This window comes from Microtus ochrogaster, chromosome 7 (assembly GCF_000317375.1).
Source record: "Microtus ochrogaster isolate Prairie Vole_2 chromosome 7, MicOch1.0, whole genome shotgun sequence".
NCBI classification, from domain to species: Eukaryota; Metazoa; Chordata; class Mammalia; order Rodentia; family Cricetidae; genus Microtus; species Microtus ochrogaster.
The window spans coordinates 57,011,052-57,027,818 of NC_022014.1; the positions used below are offsets into that span (position 1 = coordinate 57,011,052).

The 16,767-nt window shown below is 49.0% G+C and overlaps 1 protein-coding gene across 1 annotated transcript in view; it reads left to right on the forward strand.

The window, feature by feature from the left end:
• Window positions 1-16,767, forward strand: part of Slit3 (slit guidance ligand 3) — a 597,086-nt gene that overhangs the window by 520,925 nt on the left and 59,394 nt on the right. The window contains exons 19-20 of the mRNA XM_013347495.2: window positions 1,715-1,878; window positions 2,711-2,843. Of these exons, the coding sequence (XP_013202949.2) occupies window positions 1,715-1,878; window positions 2,711-2,843 (297 nt within the window). The remainder of the gene's footprint in view (window positions 1-1,714; window positions 1,879-2,710; window positions 2,844-16,767) is intronic.

Below are 16,767 nucleotides of genomic sequence, written 5' to 3' on the forward strand. Positions count from 1 at the left end.
TCTGTCAGGCTCCCCCTATGTGCCAGATACCATCTAAGTACTAAGGATTATAGACCCGGCTCCTCCTCCCTGGGCCAAGCAGTGTTTAAATGAATACAGTTTGTGTGTTGTTATTTTGGGCGTAAGCTAGCCAGGCGGCCGGGGTGCCGGGGACGCAGCCCCGCCACTCCTATTACTACAAGGCGAAGCCCAGCAAGGCCATTGAGCTGAATATGCTGTGTAAGATGGGACCGGAGAGGAGACCAGGGTCAAACTGCATGGCCGCGGGGATGCTTTAGTTTTCAGAGCACACCACAAACACGGAAGCTTTGCCATGGAAGCTTTGCTATGGTGTGATCAACAGTGGCATTTAAAAGGGGATGCTATTTACGCTGGTGTTTGTCAAAGCCAGAGTTGGAGCCCAGCTTTCTGGGCCTGTCAGTGAGCACTCTGCCCAAGAAGTCCCCTGTAAGGAGCACTCTGCAGGAGTCCTCCCGAGGACGGGGGCAGCATAGGACAGTGGTTGTTGACTGAAGGCCATGTTTCCCAGGTTCGAATCCTAGCTCCCTCTCCTCGGCTGCGGCATCTTGAGACTGCTTCTTTATCTCAGTGCATCCGATCTCTCCCAGCACAGCTCACCTCCTGTGGTTGCTGCTAACAGCGTGATCTGCACGGCCAGGCCTCAGGACAGACAGTTCTCAAAGGGTGTTCGCGTTACAGTTGCGGACGATGTTGCCTGTACCTCCCCTGTCCTTAGCGAGCAGTTACCTGTCCCATCTCCTTCACTCAGAAATGACAAAAATGAAGTCGCAGCCCCAGCTGCTCTTGCACCCCTTGTCACCTTCCCACCTGAAACAGAAGTAGAGTTGCAGAGCGGCTTGGGGCCAGCCGTCCAATGTCTCCCAGTTAGTGAGTCCCTCTGCCCTGCTGCCAAGCCCCCCTGACCTCATACTTCACACCCTGTCTGAGGACTCTCCTGGATCCCACAGCCTAGGAACCCCCCTTTCATCCTCTCACCTCTCCCTCCCTCGGTCACGTGACCTGCCCCTCCCCTCTCCACCCTCTGCCTCAGTGACATGACAGAGGGGTAAGTTATTTAGCATGGTCCCAGGCCTGGAGGAAGCACTCAGAGTGACAACTGCTACCACCCTCGTCCCTTCCCCCATCAGTCTATCATGCCGCTGCATAGACAGTAATAAATCGCCTATGGTACACAGGCTGGCTTCTGGCTATGGAGAGGCCAGCAGAGATGCCAGCCTCACAGAACTCAGTCAGTGGGCAGCTGCTGACAGTCACAGAAATAACCTTGGTATGGATACCACCGGAAGAAAGTAAGGGTCACAGGCCAGCAAAAGGAATGGTCTCAGCAGCCCCAGGTCAGGGACACTCACAGCCCAGCCCCACAAACTGCAGGCATTTCCTGGGGGACGGAGGGCATGGACACTGTCCTCAAGTAGAGGAAATTGTCCCGCAGACCTTGCCAGCTTTGCCCAAGTGGGGCTTGATGGACAGAGGGGGGTCAATGCTGGAGGTCACAACACAGCCGTTAGCATGGGCTATGGCGAGGGCACCAACAGACATCCCCGTGTTTAGAGAAAAACTCTGCTTCCTCCAAGAAGGGATGTCAAGGCCTCATCACTGGCCATGGAAAGCTAGCCTGGGCTACAGGAGGGGACCCTAGGCTTTCCACTAGGGTCCGGATGGACAGTGACCACTCGGGCTATCTCTCCCTCAGAAATCTCCTGTCCAACCCTTTCAACTGCAACTGCCACCTGGCCTGGCTCGGCCGGTGGCTGAGGAAACGCCGCATTGTTAGTGGGAACCCCAGATGCCAGAAGCCCTTTTTCCTCAAGGAGATTCCCATCCAAGACGTGGCCATCCAGGACTTCACCTGCGAAGGTGAGAGGGCGTGAATCAGGAAGGCAAGGCAGGCTGCTGAGACCCCAGACACTGTCCTCTGTAGGAATGCCTTTGTACTGGCCATGTTACCTGCAGTGCCCATGGTGGGCTTGGTGCCCCTTAGATGGTATACCCCTCTATACTGTACGTGGGCGCACAACTGGGCAGGGAGCTCTTCCTGTCTATGTTATGATAAAAGTCAGAATATGTACCAACGGTACATAAAAATTCTTGCCATTTGACTATGACATATGATCTCACAAATCTCAGACTTTGGGTCTCAGGATCCCAGACGGCATATTTGACTACATGGATTCAAGTCAGTACAATTCTTTACTTGAGGATTTTTTTTCTTTGCCTTAGAACAGAAGGATTTGTTCCAAAATTAATTGAGGTGTATTATAACGAGGCTGGTGACAAGCTTACCACCCTGTGGGGTCTACAATATAGTGGTGGGCAGAGAGGGGAAGGACCGGGCTCTGCCTCTGCCTGGCTGCTTCTTTTGATGCCATGGCTTATTCCTCATGTGACAGACAGGAGCCCCTTTCTTATCTGTGGCCATGGGTCTGGGTTAACAACTTGACGGGTCTTCATTTCCCACAGAGTGTAGTAAATGGTAGTGTCCCTCCCCATGCTCCCAGGCACACGTCCTTCCCCTCTGGCAGTGGAAGAAACCAATAGCTACCTTTCATTCTGGCTCAGGCTCACTGCTGGGGCTAGGCAGAGCTGGCCCTTGCTGTGAACAGTCTGGTCCTGTCAGCCAGCTTTGCCCAGTTGTTCTCCTGGCGGGGCTCATCTTCTACCAGGCTCATGCCGTGTGGGTTCTCCGCAGGCAACGAGGAGAGCAGCTGCCAACTGAGCCCGCGCTGCCCCGAGCAGTGCACCTGTGTGGAGACTGTAGTACGATGCAGCAACAGGGGGCTCCGTGCCCTCCCCAAAGGCATGCCGAAGGACGTGACTGAACTGTAGGTACCACCCCCAGCCCCTGAGGCCTCACCCTTCCCGCTGTACCCCAGCATCTCAACTGAGGGTGTGAGGACATGCCTGGCTTCGCTGGATCCCAGCAGAGCTTTTGTGGGTGTTTGGGAGCTTTGAATGGTGTTGGGGGATGGGGTTGAAGAGGAAGAAGGAGGCCAACTCTGAACCATCTCTTCCTGATAAGAGGCATGCCTGACCCTCCGCTCTCTAAAGATACTCCAAAGTGTGAATGGGCTGCCGTATTTCTTGCACCCTCCAAAAACCCCTATGCTGTACCCCGCTTTTCTGGACCCCATGAAGCCTCTGTCTAACCCAAGTGAAAGCACAAGGTATTATGAGAGCCTCTTGTTGTACACTGGAGGGCCCACGTACAATGTGATCCTCTCCCTCCTTTGAGCAATTCCGTCAAGCAGGTGATGTGTTGGCGCTGAGTCACACCCGTTCTAGAACTTCTTCCCAGCTCAGATTCCTCACAGTCCCTCCCCAGATCTTGTTCCTGGACCAGAAGTTCCAAGTTACATGAAACAGGTGGCTCGTTCTCTCTTTGGAGAGTTCGCAGTACTGGAAGCGGCACCCTGTCTGGTTCCGTGGTAGATAGGCCTAGCTCTCAGTCAGACATAGGCGCTGACCACCTGGTGCAGAACATCACAGGCTCTCACCGCCTGCCCGTGCTCTCTCACACCGCCCTCTCTTTGTACCGTCATCCCATGGGGATGAGGTGCCTCATACGTCAGGCTCATTGCCAGCATGGAGAGATGACACCTAGAGGAACAGGTGGGCCCAACATTCATGAGGCTGGTGGTCTCTCTGGGGGAAGGAAGACATTTGGTCTGTCATCTCTGCAGCTCACAGGACTTGGTGAAAGAAAGGTGAAGGGGAGGTTTACCTAGTTGTGCCACTCAGAGAAAGCTTCTCTGGGACATGACGCTGTGATCAAAAGTGCCAAGCAGGAGCAGGTCCCTAGCAGGGCAGATGGAGTGGGACAAGCAGAAGTAGCTACGCCAGTGGAGACCCTGAAATGTGAACGGGAAGAGCCAGGTGACGGTGTCCAGGCAACGAGAGTCACACCACCACTCACACCACACTGTCACACTCGGGTGTCAGAACTCCATCCCAGACCCCAGGTCCACTCCTTCTGCTGGGGCCATCTGGGCTTGCTTCCTCAGACATAATCAGAAGGTGAGGGTGTCCAGGCAACAAGATTCACACCACCACTCACACCACACTGTCACACTCGTGTGTCAGAACTCCATCCCAGACCCCAGGTCCACCCCTTCTGCTGGGGCCATCCAGGCTTGCTTCCTCAGACATAATTGACAGAATGTGACGTGACCCAGATTCCTTTTGGGGAATCTATTGCTTCCCAGGCCAGTGTCTCCTAGGTGGGCTGTGAGCATGACAGCCTCTTCGAATGCAAACAGATCTTAGGTGGGGCTGTCACTTCTGGCATTCCCGGATGCTCAGACAGATTGTCACTGGTACTGGCAGCCCCAGGGAAGGAAAGGAGGTCTGACAGTCACTAAAAGACCCTGTCAGGATGGGTAAAGGCTGAAGCTGAGCCCTCGGAAGTCTGGGTGAGCAAATGCAGTATCGTGTGGTGAACTCTGTCCAGGCAGAGGAACAGTAAAAACATGGCCGTGGAATGTGCTCCTTCCTGGCCAGACGGGTGCCAGGTGACATATCAGAATGCAGAAGTGCCATGAAGACAACTCATGAACGCTTTTCTCTAAGGGACAGGACTCGGAGACTGAATAACAGAAATAATTGAGGCTCCGTGCCTTTAGAGGACCTCTCATCATTTTCTGTGGAAGAGATGATGTCTCCCTGCCGAGCACGGCTTCTAAGGCACTGCAAGGAACTCAATTCTGGTGCTGAACCATCTCTGGGACCAAATGGGGGGGGGGGCAGGGAAATGTGTGTTCAGAAAAGTGAGAGCCAGTAGACCTGGCGACAGGGTGCCATGGGTCCCCATCTTGGGACCTTTTTGGCCTTTTCAGCACCCCAAGAACAAGTGCCTGTCAGGTACACTGCGATACTCGACACGTAGAAGCTAACACGGACCATTTTGAAATAACTACTCCTTATTCTGTCTAAAAATAATTCCATACCCACCACATATTTATATAAGAAGTGTGTTGTTGACACAAACCAGCCACTGGCGTGAGAAGGGCAATGCTGTCTAGTTTGTGCAAATCTTTAATGTCAAACTTTGTGACAACCCTGGTTTCTGTTCTAGATCCCCTGTGTTGTGATAGGTGTTCAGGTGAAGTTGAAGGAGAAAGGCCAGTTTAATGTAGATGTGATTGGAACAGGAAGGATCATTTTAAGAGTCCATTCCAATACTGGTGGATTTTCATCATTGATCATACACCAATTGACAGTGGGACCTTCTGAAGGGGTAGCTGCCATATGAAATCTGCATCCATATCTGTGAACTTGCCTGTTCTGTAACCCAAAATTGCACTGGTCTGCTGACTTTGGGTAGTACTGTCTCCCAGCCGGGATCTACACCATAACACACTGATCACTTAGATCAGCTCACTGACTTATGCAGGTCTTCCAGGTCATGATGCGTTCTGATATCCAGCAGATAAAACTTCGTGTCACTGGCATGACCACCAGTCAGTTTCCCATCATAGAAGTCTTCAGGAAGAGGGCGCTGTCCCTGGGCTGTAGTGGCGCACGCCTTTAATCCCAGCTCTCAGGAGTTAGAGGCTGGTGGATCTCTGTGAGTTCTAGGCCAGCCTGGTCTACAAAGTGAGTTCCAGGACAGCCAGGGCTACACAGAGGAGCCCTGCCTCAAACAACAAAAATAAAATAAAATAAAATAAAATAAAATAAAATAAAATAAAATAGGGCTGGTGGAGCTGTTGAGCTCAATCCAAGTTTTCAAAACTATTAATATTCATGTGAAAGCTCCAGTTCAATCACTAGCAACAAATACCATCTGTGCTTCGCCCTGTGTCCCACTCTTTTTGTTTATTTTCCATAAACTCCCCAGTAAATGCCCCTGACTCCCATGCCACCAGGGCAAAGGTGAGATGCGTACAAAACAGAGGATGCTGGTCTTTTTCTTGAAGATTTTATTTTACTTTTGATGATATTTATATGTAGGTTGGGATGCATTGCTTGCAGGGGCCCACAGAGATCACGAGCAGAAGGGGCTATCAGATCCCCTGGAGCTGAAATGGCGGGCAGTTCTGAGTCACTCGATGTGAATGCTGGGAGCCAACGTTGGGTCCTCTGCAAGAGTGGTGTGCGCTCGTAATCTCCGAGCCATATCTCCTGCAGTAAGAACAATGCTTGTAGATCATTACAAAAATAATTTAGACCATGACTTCTGAAAGTTTCTCAGGGACCCTTAGGTGTGGGTGATACATGAAGAACCACAGCAGTCATGACAACAGCCAGCAAGGAGTGGAGGGGAGGAAACACCAGCTGCAGGCAGCATCCAGTTCCTGATTGAAGGGGGGACTGTGGTGGTTTGAAAGAAATGGCCACAAAAGGGAGTAGCACTATTAAGAGGTGTGGCCTTGTTGGAGGACATGTGTCGCTGTGGGGATAGGCTGTGAGTTCTCCTATGCTCAAGCTACTCCCAGTGTCACAGACTACTTCCTGTTGCCACAAATGTAGGACTCTCAGCTCCTTCTACAGCGCCATGTCTGCCTGCACACTGCCATGTCCCACCTTGATGATAATGGACTGAACCTCGGAAACTGTAAGTGAGCCACTCCAGTTAAATCTTTTCTTTTATAAGAGTTGCCATGGTCATGGTGTCTCTTCCCAGCAATAGAAACCCTAACTAAGACAGGGACCTACAGGCTCTTTTCAAAATCAGGGCGAAGCATGTCAATCCCCTTCCCCCAAGTCACTGAGAAACTGCCAAAGCAGTGTCTCCCCACTAGCACGAAGGACAGTTATTGCCCTGCAAATATCTCTTTATCATTGAGCCTGCCTTGTTATTCCAAAGTAACCAAAGCCTAAGAATCTGTTTGCTTCCATTTGCCGGAATGTTGACAGACATGGGAGTCAAACCTCCATCTCCTTTAAGGCCTAGAGAGGGGTTGAGAATCTGACACTGGGGAAATCTCATCCACAGCTCAGTCCTTGTTTATATCATAACTGGGCCATTTGGGTTCTGACTTTTGCCTGAAAACCATGACCATGAATTTGTCTTTTAAGTGATATCCCAAAAAGAAAAGAATGTATGACTGTCCCCTCACCAGACAGTCGCCAGGAGAAGGGACGAGTAATCAGACACGAGGCTCCTGCATCCTGGGGAACAGACTAGCGACAGGGATGTGCTGTACTGTAGACACCCAAAGCCTGGTAGAAGGAAGACAGAAAGGGGATGGGGAGGGCAGACACGGGGCTGGCACACATCTTTGAGAATTATCATGGTCAGAGATGATGCCAAGGATGCACTAGGGAGAGGAGAGAACCTGGTACCGCTCTCTCCAACAGGTTCAGGATGGGAGTTGGGATGCCAGAAATCAGCTCGATGGAAATGTCTCTCTGGCTGTTGGTTACTAGGGTGTGGACATGCAGTCAGAAAAGGGCAAAACAAGGGCATCGGGACAGTCGCAAACACTGAGACACAACCCGCTCAGAGATGAGGGTGAATCCAGGGAACTCTGCCTGCACTGGCCTTTGGGAGAGGGAGGGAGGAGGTGTGGTCCACGCTACAAACCTGCATTGCGCTGGACCCGACCCCTTGTCTGTGCCAGGTGCAGTGAGGCAGCCTCATGTGCTCCTACCAGGCACACTCCTGAGCAAGCAGCGCTGTTCCCATTTTTATTTATTTATTTGGGGTGCCTGCAAAGTGCATTGCGGAGGTAGAGGACAACGTGTGTGGATGAGTCCCTTCCTTCTACCGTGTGAGTTCTGCTGGGGATTTGAACTCAGATTGTCAGAATCAGCAGCAAGCACCCTTACCTGCTAAGCGATTTTGCCAACCCTGATCATTCTGCTCTTACCCATCAGATTGCCAAGGCTTAGGAAAGTTAAGTGGCTCTGTAAACTTTTGCTTTTAATTTTTAGTTGACAGAATGATGAAGCTTACTTACGGGATACAGTGCAACATTTAAATACATGTAAACAACACATAATGATCAGGGCAGAATAATCGTGGGACCTAGCCCCGCAAGCATGCCATTGGTGTGTGCTGAAGACATCCAGAGTCCTCCCGCCGGCTGGACTGAGGGTACAGCTAATCATTGCCACAGCTTCTGTGAGGCTGAAGAGCAGTGGTTCTCAACCTTCCTAGTGCTGTGGCCCTTTAACACAGTTCCTTGTGTTGTGATGACCCCCAACCATAACATTATTTTTGTTGCTGCTTCAAGACTGTCGTTTTGCTACTGTTATGAATTGAAGGTAAATATCTGATATGCAGAACAGCTGATATTTGACCCCAAAAGGGGTTGCGACCCACAGATTGAGAACCACTGATAACAGCGTAATTCTGGTGTTTTTCTTCCTGCCCATTTGCTCCCTATACCATCACCCACCCTCCTTCATTTCCCTCATTCTTCCAGCCTGGGAAAGCCATTGTTCTTTCTGCTTCCATGAGGCCAGCTTTTTAACATCCTCATTCCAGTGCAAATGGGAAGCCCTGGACTTTTCAGAGCTTGCTTATAGTAACCTGCCCAATAGCTGCAGAGCACAAACTCAAGCCCTTTCTGTCTGCCCCACCACAGAGTCACTAATACACTACTTCCTGGTGCACGAGCCCATGTCCCTTTCTGCCCCGTGACCAGTTTCCCCGGGTTTTGCAACATCCAGCCATGTCTGTCACCTGCTTTTGGCAGGAAGAGACAGACCAGGAGCCCTGCTGTCATTGTTTGGGGGCACTGTCTATGTTCCGGCCAATCCATGCTGACAGCTGAACTTGTCCAGCCATGCAGCTGCTACCAGCAAAGAGACTGCTTCTTCATGCCCTATTCTGGGCATGCTTTCCCTGCGTTGGATAGACTCACAGCCCAGCCTGCCTATGTTTCTTGACTCTTGGGGTTTCTATTGCTGCGATGGAATGCCATGGCCAAAAAGCAAGCTGTGAAGTAAAGGATTTATTTGTCTTATACCTCAATCACTTCATCATCAAAGGCAGTCTGGGCAGGAACTCAGACAGGCAGAAACCTGGAGACAGGAAATGATGCCGAGGCCATGGAAGGATGCTGCCTACTGGCTTGCTCCACATGGCTTGCTCAGCCTGCTTTCTTCAGAACCTAGGACCACCATCCCAGGGATGGCACCATCCACAGTGGGCTGCCACCCCTCCCAGCCCCACTCCCTGTCAATCACTAAACAAGAAAATGACTTACAGACCTACCTAGAACCTAATCTTCTGGAGGCATTTTCTTAAATGTGGTTCCTTCCTCTCAGATGACTTTAGGTTGTGCCAAGTTGACATATCCAGAATACTCTGACACAGGGAAAGCCAGAGGATACCCCAGCCAGGTACAGGGTTCACCCCAGCTTTGGAGAGAGGCTTCCTCTGAGCATGGTAGGGTCCTAGTATGGGCCTGACCCAGAGAGACTCAGCAGGCAAACTTAGAAGAGGATGGTCCTCAGTGCTCTCAGGAGATTGAGGGGACGGAGGAGGACTGGTCCCTGGTAGAGCTGGGACTTTAGTCAATACTGGGAACTCATGCCTGGCATGAGGATGATAGGGGCTGAGAGCAAGATGCTCCTTCGCTCATCCATGCCATCAGCTGGTGTGCTTCAGGAGACGCAGCCACTGGGGTTGGAGTAGAGCGGTCAGGGTCACAGTCATGTCCCTGATCCTGGAGACTTGGAAGAAAAAGAAGGCAGCGTGAACTAGCCTGTGGCTGAGTCATCTTCCCCCAGGAACATTCAGGAAGAAAGCATGTGTCTGCAGAAGCCCCTCCTGGCAGGAAGGTCTGTTCCAGCACCTGGATCCCTAAGGGGCAGGTAGCTTAAGAAAGAAGGTGCATGTGCTGGGAGCTTGAGCAGGTGGTGTGCAGGCTGAGGACCAGAGGAGGGCGGTGTCCACACGTAGGGACACACCAGAGCCAAGCAAGCATTGTTATCAGCAGCATGGCTTAGTGCCACGCTCCTCACAGCGACACTTGTGGAAGCAGAAGAGGAAGGAAAATCTTCCGACCATCATGTATATAGTGATCTAGGTGGAGAGGTTGTGTGTGTCTGTGTGGATATATACACACATGTATATGCATATATGTATTTTAATGTATTTTCAAAAACTATTCAACACTAGTATGCTGGACGCTATTTATAGCAGCCCTCATAATACTTCATGGTAGTAATTATCACTAGTTCCATTTTTTTTTTTTTGATTTTTCGAGACAGAGTTTCTCTGTAGCTTTTTTGGTTCCTGTCCTGGAACTAGCTGTTGTAGACCAGGCTGCCCTCGAACTCACAGAGATCCACCTGCCTCTGCCTCCCGAGTGCTGGGGTTAAAGGCATGCACCACCACTGCCCGGCTCACTAGTTCCATTTTATAGCTATGTGAATACAAGCCCAGAGAGGTTAAGTACCTTACCTACAAACACATAACTATTAGGTAGCCATAATGGCCACTGAGGTGCCCCCACTTTACCCAGGTCTCTGGTGGAAATCCTGGCCTGGAGTAGGGTCTCCTGGAAGGTGGCTACCCTCTCCCTCTCCTGCTGCTCTTGGAATTCTTTGTGAGAACCTGTCTGCTCTACAAAGCTTAAAATGGGAGCAGAAAGCGGGGGTGCTCGTGCAAGGCGATCTGTGTGGATTCTCATGCAAGGCAGGTGTGTTCTCCGGAGGGCTGAAAGAGAACATTTAAATTCAGGTCAACGCAAAGGTTGACCTGCCAGAAACGCTGCTGCAGTTCTGAGGCCAGGGGCAGAGGGCAGGCTTCTGAACCGTCCCTCCAGGCCCCCCTGCTCCAGCTATAGGCTACTTTGGAGTTGAGAGCGTTCATCAAGGGCTTCCTACAAAGGCAGCATCCCTCAGCACTGCATCTGCATTTCTGAAGTGGAGCTTTTTGATTCTGTGTCTTTCCAAGCCGTGATGCCAGGGCACTGGGACACCCTGGACCGGAAAGCAGCTCCCACTCACTCGGTAGTGCCAAACGCAGCTCCCTCGGGAAGTTCTGTGATTTTCATTGCCCAGGTGACATTTCCTGAGCCTAAGCTGTTGCCAGTCAGTGTGTAGGAAGGCCACTGTGAGTGTTCTGACGTGACTCCCGCGGGCAGACTCGCACTGAAGATGCCACCAGGAACTGAAACACTTATAATGTCACCTGTGGGTGGGGGAGCTGAAATGTAGGAGGCAGGCTAGAGCTAAGGGCTGAGGTCGCAGGAGGAAACTTGACAAGGAGGCGGAGGCAGGATCAGGGCAGACAGAGACCTGGCCACCCTCTCTTTGGCTGTTCAGGGAAGGACAAGACCAGCACAATGGCAACCAGAGGTCATCAGAGGGTCAGACATGAGATGAACCAGAGAAGGGATGCACATGTAATTTCCTGTCTGGACTTGGCTAGGTTGTACTGCCAATTATCATGGTCAAATTCTTGCTCTAACTGTTTCTGTGAATGCATTTGGTAGGTGCAGTTAGCATCTGCAGCTGGTAGACATTGCAAGCAATGGAGATTCTGACAGGCAGGGGGCAAAAAGCAGGCAGTTCACTTTGCTTACAGACGAGACAGGAAGACTTTCAGAAAAGCGAACACTGAGCTACTCAGTTCATTCGGTCTTACTGAATACAAAGACTGAAGCAGAGACAACATCCTGCGCATGTCATGGAGACTGTTTGGGAATCTTGGCGCCCCCCCCCCTCTTGCCATAAACTCACATGTTTGAATGCTTGGTCACTATTAGGAGGTATGGCGTTGTTGGAGGAAATGGGTCACTGTAGAGGCAGGCTTTGAGGTCTCATATATGCTCAAGCCACGCCCAGTGTCACAGACACTTCTGCTGCCTACAGATCAAGATGTAGAACTCTCAGCTCCTTCTCCAGCACCATGTCTGCCTGCACGCCACCATGTTTCCGGCCATGAATGATAATGAACCAAAGCTCTGGAACTATAAGCCAGCCCCAGTTAAATGCTTTCCATTATAAGAGTCGCTGTGGTCATAGTGTCCCTTCACAGTAATAGAAACCCTAAGACGAAAGCCACATGTTAGCAACTCATCACCCCAAATTAGGTCTTAGCATATTAGAAATGCAAGTTCTTCATTCAGTCCTACCCCAGACCATCTGGGTCAGAACGAGCTTTGTTCACGTGATCCCAGGCTGTTTACATACATGTTAAAGCTTGAGAAACACTGAGGCAGCAGAGGGGCGACCTCGGGGAACTGAAGACAGGCACTGGGCAGGCCGATGGCAGTGACAGTGTACCGCAGGTGGTCTGGAAAGTCTCCTTAGCAAATCTTCCCTTGTGTCCTAAGCATCAGGATGTCTGGGACTGGACTTGTGAATAAACTAGCCTGGGACCCCTCCCGAGGGTAAGCACCACAGGGCAGCGGTCTTTGTAATTTATGACCACGTAATTCAACCGAGGCTGCTTTCTTCTGTGAAACTTAAATCCGCAGAGTTGAGGGTGGTAACCTCCACTTCCATCCTCTTCTGTGAAACTTAAATCCTCAGAGTTGAGGGCACCCTAGTTGAGCAAGTCTCTCCAGGAGCCTGGGGTCCGGGGTCACTGCTTGTCTGAAAAAGTTCCTGTCTGTTAGGGACCTTCATCCTGCAGCTTGGTCCCTATTGTCATGTACCCCCTGTAACACAGACATACCCCCCTCTTTCCTTATTTCCAGATAAGACATCAGAGATCCTCAGCTTTGAATTCCACATCATTTTTTAAAATGTTTTTTGTTGGGGCTAGAGAGATGACTTAGTGGTTAAGAGCACTGGCTATTCCTCCAGACTACCTGGGTTCAGTTCCCAGCACTCATATGGTGGCTCACAGCCATCTGTAACTTCAGTTCCTGAGGAACCAATGCCCTCTGTGGGCCCCAGGTACACACATGGTACACAGACATACAGGCAGGCAAAACACTCATACAGATAAAATAAACGTTTTTTAAAAATAAATAAATGTTTTTGTCATATATTAATTATACACAACAATAACTTTCGTTTCATTTTGACCTTTTCATACATGGTATATTTCAGTGTTATTGTACAATCACATGTACCTCCATGCAAGCTTTCATATTTAATATAATGTCTGGCTGGATTACAGGTATCAGATTTCCTTACGACTTTGTCATGCATCATTAGTTTGGACACACACACACACACACACACCTACTTTTCCTACCCCCTTCTCCATGTCTTCCATTCCCATATAAACCTTCCCTGTTTCCCCTTCCACGTATAACACATGTGTCCTATGACTTTCCCTCACCTTAAAGAATCTCTTCCCTCCTCTCTCATTGGCCCCTTTCTAGTTTCCTGAGCTCTGCCCACATTTTTTCCCACACAAGTGCACCTATATAAAAATCAGAAGCTGGGCTCTGCGTGAGGGAGGGGGTGTTCAGCGTTTGTCTTTCCAGACCTAGGCTTCCGCGCTCGATCTCCTGTTTCCAGTGCCATCCGTTTTCCCACACGTTTTGTAATTTCATTTTACGGCTGAATAAAACTCCATGTGTACATGGACCACATTTTCATTATCTGTTCCTCCGCTGATGGACATCTAGGCTGAATCCATTTCCTAGAGGTTGTGAATCGAGCCGCAGTGAACGTGGATAAGCAAGTGTCTCTGTAGTGGGATGGAGAGTCTTCCGGGTATGCACCAAGGAGTGCTGTAGCTGGGTCATGTGGAAGTTCTAATTTTAGCTTCTAAAGACACCCCCCCCCAGACAGATGTCCATACTGGCTGTGCCGTTTACATGCCCAATGACAATGAACAACAGCTCGCCTTTCCACATTTCCTGGACAGCATTTGTTGCCATTTGTTTTTTCCATAATAACCATTCCGACTGGGGGTGAGATGGAATTTCAAAGTAGCTTGAATTTACATTTCCCCGATGGCTGAGGATGTTGAGCCCATTTTAAAATATTTATCAGCCATTCATATTTGTTCTTTTGAGAATTCTCTGTTAAGTTCCTTGGCCTATTTTTTCACTGAGTTTTTGTTTGGTTGGGTTTTTTTTTTAGTTGTTTGTATATTTCAGATATTAATCAGCTGTGAGATGTATCCATGGCAAAGATTTTTCTCCCGTCCTGTAGGCTGTCTCTTCTAATAACTGAGTTATTGTGGGCAGGTTTGGGGGTTTTGTTTGTTTGCTTGTTTGTTGCATGCAGAATATTTTTAATTGCATGAGGTTGCCTTTGTCAATAGCTGACCTTACTTCCTGAGTTACTGGAGTCAGGGGAAGAAAATCCTTAGCTGTGCCTTGGGTCTTGATCCTCTAGCATCTTTGGAGTTTCGGGTCTTACAGTAAGGTCTTCAGCCTCAGAGTTGGCTTCTGTTCATGGTTGGAGAAAGGAGCCAGCTGTGTCCCTCTGCTAGAGATGTCCAGTTTCCCTAGCATCACCTCTTAAGGAGGCTATCTTTTCTCCATTGTGCGTGGGTGTGGTCTTGGGTGTGGCTGTTGTTGTTGGTTTGGTTTGGTCTTTGCCACTTATAATGAAAATCAGCTGTAGCTGCATGGCTTGTTTCTCAGCTCTCGCTTCTCTGCCATTGACCTGAGTCTGGTTTTGTGCCCATACCTTGTTTTTTTTGGTCACTATTGTTCTGTAATATAACCTGAAATCACATGCACTGATAACTACCACATTGTTGTTTTTGTTCAGGGTTGCTATGGCTATCTGGGGTCCTCTATGTTTCCATATGAGTTTTAATGTTGTTGTTGTTTTCTGTTTCTGTAAAGAATAATGCTGGTATTTTAATGGACGTTGCATTGAATCTATAGATCACTTTTGGTAAGCAAGCCATTTTAACAGGATTATGTCTTCCATCCATGAGCGTGAGAGAGTGCTTCTTCTATCTTCAGGTATCTCCCTCAGTTTCCTTCTTCCTTGTTTGAATGTTTTCTTTGTATATATCTTTTTGCTTCACTTGTTAGATGTTTTTCTGTATTTTTGAATGTCTTGTGAATAGGATTATTTCCCTCACTTCTTTCACATCTTAATTATTTATTTACATCGTTAATATATAGGAAGGCTGCTGAATTTTGTGTGTTTAATTTTGTACCACCTTACTGGGACCTTAGTGTCTATTGGCTCTCAGAATTTTGTGGTGGTTTTTTTTCATATTCTTTATGTGTATAAGTGCTTTGCATGACAGAGAGGGCATCAGATCCCATTACAGATGGTTGTCAGCCACTATGTGGTTGCTGAGAATTGAACTCAGGACCTCTGAAAGAGTATACAATGCTCTTAACCACTGAGCCATCTCTCCAGCCCTCCTGGCGGAGTCTTTAGGTTTTCTCACATATTAAATCATGGAATGTACACATGAAATTTAACTCCCTCCTTTTCTCTTTTTTTTTATTTCCTTCTCTTGCTGCTCTGGGTAGGATTTCAAACACCATATCGAATAGATGACAATGAATACCTTTGTATTGTTCCTGATTTTAATGGAACTACTTTCTCTCCATTTAGCATGATGTTGGCTTTACTTCATGGTAGATACCTTTGTTATGTTTCCTCCTTTCCTAGCCTCTTGGGGGTTTTATCATGAAAGGGTGTTGGGTTTTGACAAAGGCCTTTGTCTGTATTTATTGAGTTGATCCTGTGATTTCTCTCCTTGAGTCCATTGGGTGATGTGTTACATTTATTGATTTGCTTAAATGATCCTGTTTCTCTGTAATGAAGCCAACTTGCTTATGGTGAGTGACCATCTTGGTTTGTCCTTGAATTCAGGTCACAAATATTTTGTTTTTGCATCTGAGTTCATCAGGAAGATTGGTCTACAGTTTTCTATTTTGTTGTGTTTTTGTTTGGCTTGAGTATCAGGATAATGGTGATTTCATATTGAGATGGTAAAGAGAAAGTAGAGGAGAGACCTGCAGGGACAAAAAAGGAGGAGGGAGGTGGGGTTTCCGGCTAAAGGTCGCTAGAGAGAGAAACCTGAAGATACTCTATCTGATATTGTAGAACAGCCCCATCTCCCGGGGAGCTGAGCACAGAGGCCCTGCAAATCAGGCCAGATTATGTTGTTTGGGAGAGGAAGAAGGAAAAACGAAAAAGGATAGGGGTGGGTCAAGAACAGAATGAAGCCACTGGCCTACTAAAATGGCATTGGGTAGCCAGGCGTTGGTGGCACAGGTCTTTAATCCTAGCATTCAGGAGGCAGAGGAAGGCGAATCTCTATGAGTTCAAGGTCAGCCTGGTCTACAAGAGCTAGTTCCAGGACAGCCGTTATGCAAAGAAACAAACAAACAAACAAATGGCATTGGGTGTTAAATAAAGAGAGGTTAGATGCTGAAGGAAAGAAACCTGAGTGAAAATAGAGGCTATGAAAACCTGGTGAGCCGATTGCTTGGTTCCACCTAGACTCTTGTGTACCTTCCCAGCTCTTACAGCTCTGCTTAGCTCCTGGGGCTCCTCTGCTATGGATGCTCCCGTTCTCCCTTCTGAGTTCTCCTGTGCACGATCCGATGACAGATGCTGTCCTGGACAGCGCCTCTCAGACGCAGTCTGGGGAGCTGGCCCTACTCTGTAATTTCCTCCAGGTCCTGCGTGGCTCTTGTTGGTGTCCTGTGTGCTGCGTGGAATCAGTATGAAAGTTCTTGGGGACACTTGGGTTTCCTCTAGGCTTTCTGTTGCCTGAATGCTCTATACCCTGACTCTGGGTTTCTTTTCCAATGTCACAATATCCTCTTTGTCAGAAGATAGTCCTGAAATACTGGGTATTTCTCAAGTATGGTTCAGGAGGGTCTTGGGCTGCCAGTACTGAAACCAAACACCAAGGGAGGAAGGCTTCCCACAGCGCCCCCTGCTGATGCTTCT